The sequence below is a fragment of the Apaloderma vittatum genome, unplaced genomic scaffold (assembly GCF_000703405.1).
Source record: "Apaloderma vittatum isolate BGI_N311 unplaced genomic scaffold, ASM70340v1 scaffold14310, whole genome shotgun sequence".
NCBI classification, from domain to species: domain Eukaryota; kingdom Metazoa; phylum Chordata; class Aves; order Trogoniformes; family Trogonidae; genus Apaloderma; species Apaloderma vittatum.
In genome coordinates, this window is record NW_009694215.1 from 18,731 (window position 1) to 25,327 (window position 6,597).

Sequence of the window (6,597 nt, forward strand, 5' to 3'; positions counted from 1 at the left end):
GGGCTGCTTTCCAGCAGGACGTCCCCTGATCTGTCCTGGTGCCTGGTGTTACTTCTGCCCAGATGCAGGATTCTACCCTTGTCCTTACTGAACTTCATGGGGTTCCCCTCTGCCCAGCTCTCCAGCCTGCCCAGATCTCCTTGGATGGCAGCACAGCCTGCCTGGGTGTCAGCCACCCCTCCTGGTTTGTATCACCAGCGAAGTTGCTGAGGGTTCCCTCTGTCCCCTCATCCAGATCATTGATGAAGATATTGAACAAAACTGGCCCCAGCACTGATCCCTGGGGAACACCACTGGCCACAGGCCTCCAACTTGACTCTGTGCCGCTGAGCACAACCCTCTGAACTGTTGTTGAGCCAGTTCACAATATACCTGTCCAACCATCTATCCCACACTTCTTGAGTTTTCCTGTGAGGATGTGATGGGGAACAGCGTCGAAAGCGTTACTGAAGTCAAGGTATAGGGTACCTACTGCTCTCCCTTCACCTCCCGATTTGGTCACAGCTTCACAGAAGGATATCAGATGAGTCAAGCAGGATTTCCCCTTGGTAAATCCATGTTGGCTACCCCTGGTCTCTGTTATCGCGACACTAAAGTGTATTTACTATAAAATTATTAAGTTTGTCTTCCTGTAGCCCTCAGTAAACTGCATGAAAAGTGGGCAACTCCTATATAGAGGAGGGAGCGCTCTCTAAATACTCAGAAGTATTTAGAGAGTAAACCTGACCTGTTGACACCTGGAGTCACCTGAAGCCCAGAGAGAGGTTTTGAAGCTTGTACGCAGCAACTGTCATGAAACAGGACACGTGGAGTCGCGGTCGTCCGGCTCCTGCCGCGCTGCTCTGATGCGCTGCATGCCTGCAGTGTCTTCACAAAACTGAGTAGAGGTTGTCCCCATGGTTTACAGGTTACTGCTGGAACTGCTGGAGCTGCTCTTTGACAAGTTCAACGCTGTGGCTGCTGCACACTCTGTGGTCCTTGGACACCTTCAGCAAACAGTGGCCTCTCCTTGCAGCCAGTATGATGGTGATGTCAAACTCTATGACATGGTCGATGTGTGGGTGAAGATCCAGGATGTCTTGCAGGTAAGAATTCTTCCAGTGAGCAAATTTTCAGCTTGAAACAGCTTTTGCAACCAGAACACCCGAGAATACCTGTCATGCTCAAGAGATGACTGTGCTGGAATTTGTCTTGATTTCTGGTAAGTGGCCACATTTAAAACAGACTGTTAAACTCCACAAAGCTTAAATATCAGCAAAAAAAAAAATCTATGGATGCATTCTTACGGTGTATGGAAAGGTTGATTCGTTTCGCCTACCAAGTGATTTATCAGAAGCTTTCAAACAGTGACATTTTTGTTCTGTGTTACCATGTCATGCCTGTCTTAGAAAGTGTCACAGCTCTAATCGCTTGTCTTCTCCTGTCATTATGGCTTGGTTATAGTCAGCTGAGACGCTTGCTGCCAGTATGTTTTCAGGGAATTCTGATTTGATTCTTAACTGTAGCATGCTAAAGCTGTACCTTGCTTAGACTTTATTCTGGTCCCATGTCTATCACCTTGGAATCTGAGACTTCGCAAGCAGCTGAGCTATCATCTGTCACATGTCTGTTCTCTCATTCTTGCTGTGAGGCTAACACAGGCACATTAGACTTTTTAAAATATATTTATTTATTTTGGAATTACCTTTATATATAGTGCACAGCTGCAGACCTTGCCCAGTATTTCACAGAGGAGGTCAAAGAAGTGAGCCTGGCATTAATTACAAGAGGTGGCAAGATTTATGGTGGTCGTTCCACCTCTGGCCTGTTCATAAGAAATGCTTTCTGCCTCCTACTGTAACACAGGTTTTCGTTCTAGAGCACAGATCTGTTTAGCTGTTGCTCTGCAAGCTTGTTTGTGCAGTGAAGCCCACAGCTTTTTTTATTAGATATATATATCTCCAGCTGTGTGCATGGTTTGAATTTAGGTACTTTTTGGACATGGTAACTGTAAGGTATGGGCCTTTGATCACCTCCACTGTCTACTTCTCCATGTATTTATCTTTCTAGAGGAGTTAGTATTTTCAGTCAAGAAATCTTGATGGGTTTTCTCAGTGATAAAAATTTTCACCTCCCTTCAGTATTTGTTCTTGCAAAATTCTGATTAGGAATGTCCAACCAGAGGTTGATGATGGGTTTCTAAACCAAAGAATGTCAAAGAACTGAAGTTGTCTGAGCCTGTTAAGGGGCAGAATTAAAGTTAAGGACATGAAGAATGGTCTTGGGTCATCCGTGAGCTCCAGAAAAACTTTAAGAGCTTTGAGTTCTGCAGACTTTGCTCCAGGAGTAAAAAACCTTAGGGGTAGGAATCCGCCAAGATTTTGTCTTAATTGAAGCAGAATGACAAGGCTGGTAATTCCCCCTTATTGGTGAGACTTTGTGATGGTTTCATTCCTCAGGAGTGATGAAATTGGGAGAGTTGTACTGGCTATTCCAACCCAACATTGATAAAACTTTTGTATGGAAGCATGTGTAGTTGTGCGCATGTAGAGAGTGAACGTGCTTTCCGTGCTGGGGAGAAAATATTTGACCAAGCTTTCTGTAAAATACATGCCAAGAAAAATGTAATAAGCCACTTGTAAAGGTTTCATTGCTGTTGGCCTGACAGCACGGCTGTCGAAGGGAGTCGGAAAAGCTTCCAAAAGCGTTTTTACGATGCGTAAAAGGAGCACTTTAAGATCCATAATCTCTTGCTGCTTTAGGGTAAGAGATGAGCGTTGAGTGACGTGGAAGGAAGGAAATCTTCCATTTCTTTGTTCAAAATCTTGTGGGCTTTTTATAGGTTAATTTCGTTGGAGTGGGTTGGATTTTTTTTTTTTACCTTAGACAGTAAGACAGACTTTGATCCCAGGGCTAATTTATTTCTATCGTGTTTTTCAGAATAAGGATAATTTTTTTTTTTTGAAAGGAGGTCTTAGGTTTGCAGCAAGGGGAGTAGAAAACTCAGGTTTAAAAGTACTTATTTAAATGTGCCTGCTGTTGGGGGGAGGAGGAAAATTCGGAGGAAGCGGATTCATGGCAGGGTGCGTAAGGGAAACGGCGCAGTTCCTCCACATCGTAATGAAAGAAGTTTATTCATCATGCTAGAACAGTATCGCATGACTCCGCAATTCACACGGATAAGCTTTTGCACGTGTACATTGTGCATCTCTGCATGTCAAACACATCGCAGCGAGGTTATCTCCTTACGGTTCGCTACAAAAGTCATAATGTGTGCTCGTGGTGGGCTGGAAATTGTCCTTTGTGGGAAATACAAGAGAGCTGTTTTCAGCAGCTTATTTTTGTAGCTGGATTTCCTAATAACTGCACCAAGCGCTGCGGTGTAGTATTTGCTAGGTGGCACAACGTTGTGCAGTGTTTAAATACTGAACATGCAGATATTAGGTATTTTTGACCTTCTCTGAGAATGGAAGAATAATACCCAACTCGTCAGGGAGGAGACAGAGTGACCTTTTAAAGTTAGGTGCTAGAGTGCTAGAAAACAAGCAAATGAAAAAATGAGTTTGTCAAAATATTAGACCAGCCTTGTTGAGGAAAACACAGTTTGAAGTTATTTACTTGTACCGGACCCAGCTTTGCCTGTGATTGTATGGCCGTACCAACAGGAGCCATTTGAAACTTGTGTAAATTTTGGCTTGGCAGTTTGTGCACGGAGCTAATTTAGCTCCTCAGTGGGGGAGTGGGTGGAATATCCTTCTGAAGAGAAGAATTGCTGTAGGACCGAGTGCTTGGCTGGAGACACCCATGAGCTGTGTTACGACGGCGATGAGCGATGTGCCGATGTGGAGAGTTGCTCCAGCACAACGCAGTGAAGGAATTCTGAGGTGTTCTGGCCCAATTCCACGGACGAGCTGCAGCGTCCCACCCCAGTTAGGAAGGCTCTGCTGCGGGTGTATGTACATGCCTGGGAAAAAGACAGAAGGTTTTGGGTGCAGCACAGACTTTCTGTGTCGTTTGAGTTGTTCAGCCTGGGCCAAATCTCTGCAGCCCAGATAAGGGCTTTTCCGCCCTGTTTGATGAGTGTCAGGGGGCTGACAGCTGGTGGTTATGCTCTAGCAGTCGCTCGTACTTGACGTGACAGATCTTCCTTGCTGGTATCTGTAGCCCAGAACTTTTAACGGTTCATTCACCTTTTTTTAGCAGCGCCTTTTGATGCTGCAATGAGAGGGAGGCATCTGTCCCTGCTGAATAATACCAGTGTTCATTCAACTTCTGCAGAAATGTCACCTTTCTAGTGACAGGATGATCACCCTGTCAGCTCCAGTGTCTCGCTGCGGTACCCCGCTGCTGGAGAAAATACCAAAGACATCTCCATGTGTGCGCAGTATCATGTTATCAGCTTAAGCTTGGTGCTATTTGCCTCCGAGGAAGAGATCTTCTCTCTTTTTGCAGCGGTACTATTTGTAGTAAATGGATCTCGGGTTTTTTGAGGATGGTCTATATCTGTTTTCTTGCTTCTACAGAAGAGAGGGAACAGATATGCTCTGGGACATGTATCCTTAGCAGGCTGTCTGGTGGTCTGTCTACTGAGAAGACATGACAATTATTACTTTGCTTTTTTTTGGGTCTTCTGTCTAATGCTCTCGGGTGTTTTCCAAAAAAGGTGTGATTTAGCAGCCTAAACATTGCTGAAACACCATAAGGAAACTGGAGCAAGAGAAATTGAAGCCTACTCTCTGCCCACACATACTGTTCTGCTGCTGCAGAGCTGGAGTTATCGGGAACTGTCGGTGGAGCAAGTGTCTCTCTGCACGTGATTCTCCTCTGTCCGGAGGCTGCGTGACGAATCTGTCCTTGTGAAGAGAAATGGCACTCAGGTGCGGGGTTCGAACAGGGAGATGGAGTAGTTCTGCAGCCTGTTGGCCAGCAACATGAGTGATCTCCCCGAAAAGCTGCGCTTAAATTGTATTTGCTGTGTCAGACTTCTCCAGGAGTACGGCTGGAGCACTTGGAGATAGATTTCACGGCTCTGCTGCTGTGAGCTGAGCCACTCTTGTGGTTTTTTGTGAGTGAATTAACGGCAAAAATTATTGCTCCTCTCGGGCGTGCCGGTGAGCAGGGGAACGACAGGGGAGTTCCGTGATTTTGGTACTCAGTTTACCCCACTGCATCTTCATGGAAAAGGTGTAGAGATTTTAACTCCGTGCCAATCTAAGCAGCCAGCTCTGCCGAGATCCTATTTGTGCCTTTTCTGCAGCCCAGGATGCTTTCCTTGCTCTGGCAGCGTTGCTCCTTTTCCTGACAGTGATCTAATTTGTGAGAGCTGATTTGGCCAAGTATTTTCTGCTGGCTGCGTTTTCTGCTTGCTCAGGTCCTTGAACTGTGTCAGTGCTGGCACAGGAGGGAGCGAGAGGGAACGCACCGTGAAGAAGGGAAGTGAAGAGCTTTTTCCTGGCAGCTGCAGCTTTCATCAGCCGAAGCCGCTGCGTGGAGCTGCACCTTGAGGTACCCACTTGTGCAAAACCAAGATGCTTTTGGCACTTGCCCTGGGTGGCTCAGCACAGGTCTGAGAGCTGTGCACAACACTGAAATGGCTTGTGATGTTAAGAGCAGGAATTTATATTATAAATTTACCCAGTCACGAGCTCTGAATATCTCCGCAGTCGTGGAGCTGCCTGACTCCTCAGTTAAACAACTTCGTGGTGGAATAGGCAACCAAATCTCTCTTTGCTGAACTTTTCCATTTAAAGGATAAATGAAACGTTTTTGACACAGTTAATACTTGTAAAGGAAAATAAGGTTCTTGAATGAGAAGTGTTAATACGCCATAAATACTTGCTGAAATGTCAGAGCCGTGTATGAAATTGCCGCTGCGTTTGGGAAGTTCACCAGGTAATATTGTGGACATCAAGTGGTGTTATTTTTCAGAAAGTCTCTTTACAGAAATGTAATGGGTTTGTGGTTGTCCTCAAAATAATGTGCCTGACGGTCTTTCTGGTTCTTTTTAAATTGTCTTAAGCGTGTGGAACTGATGCCATTGGACTCCTGTCTGGTCTGTCTCATTAATGCTTGTGTCTCATTTAGCTGAGAGATGACGGTCATGAAAGTGATTTGTCTGCAGCTTTTGAAAAACACAGTTTCAGTAAATCTTGGAGACATGAATCATAGACTGGCCTAGGCTGGAAGGATCCTTAGAAATCATCTGATCCAACCTCCCTGTCATGGGCAGGGACGCCTCTCAACTAGATCAGGCTACTCAAGGCTCCGTCTAACCTGGCCTTGAACACCTCCAGGGAGGGGGCAGCCACAACGTCTCTGGGCAATTTATTCCAAAGTCTTGCCGCCCTCGTACTGAAGAATTTCTTCCTAAGGTCCAATCTAAATCTATTCTCCTTCAACTTAAACCCATTTCCCCTTGTCCTGTCAGTGGACACTCTTGTCAAAAGTCCCTCCCCAGCCTTCCTGTAGGTTCCCTTCAGGTATTGGAAGGCAGCTATTAGGTCCCCCCAAAGTCTTCTCTTTTCCAGCCTGAACAACTCCAGCTCCCGCAGCCTGTCCTCGTAGCAGAGCTGCTCCAGCCCCTGGATCATCCTTGTGGCCTCCTCTGAACACGCTCCA

At 45.9% G+C, this 6,597-nt stretch overlaps 1 protein-coding gene across 1 annotated transcript in view; it reads left to right on the plus strand.

Moving 5' to 3' along the window:
• The window catches only part of LOC104272026 (exocyst complex component 4-like), a gene marked incomplete at both ends in the record, with an annotated part of 19,462 nt that extends 18,377 nt beyond the window's left edge, over positions 1 to 1,085 (plus strand). The window contains one exon of the mRNA XM_009866904.1: positions 908 to 1,085. Within this exon, the coding sequence (XP_009865206.1) occupies positions 908 to 1,085 (178 nt within the window). The remainder of the gene's footprint in view (positions 1 to 907) is intronic.
• Between the last annotated feature and the right edge of the window lie 5,512 nt (positions 1,086 to 6,597).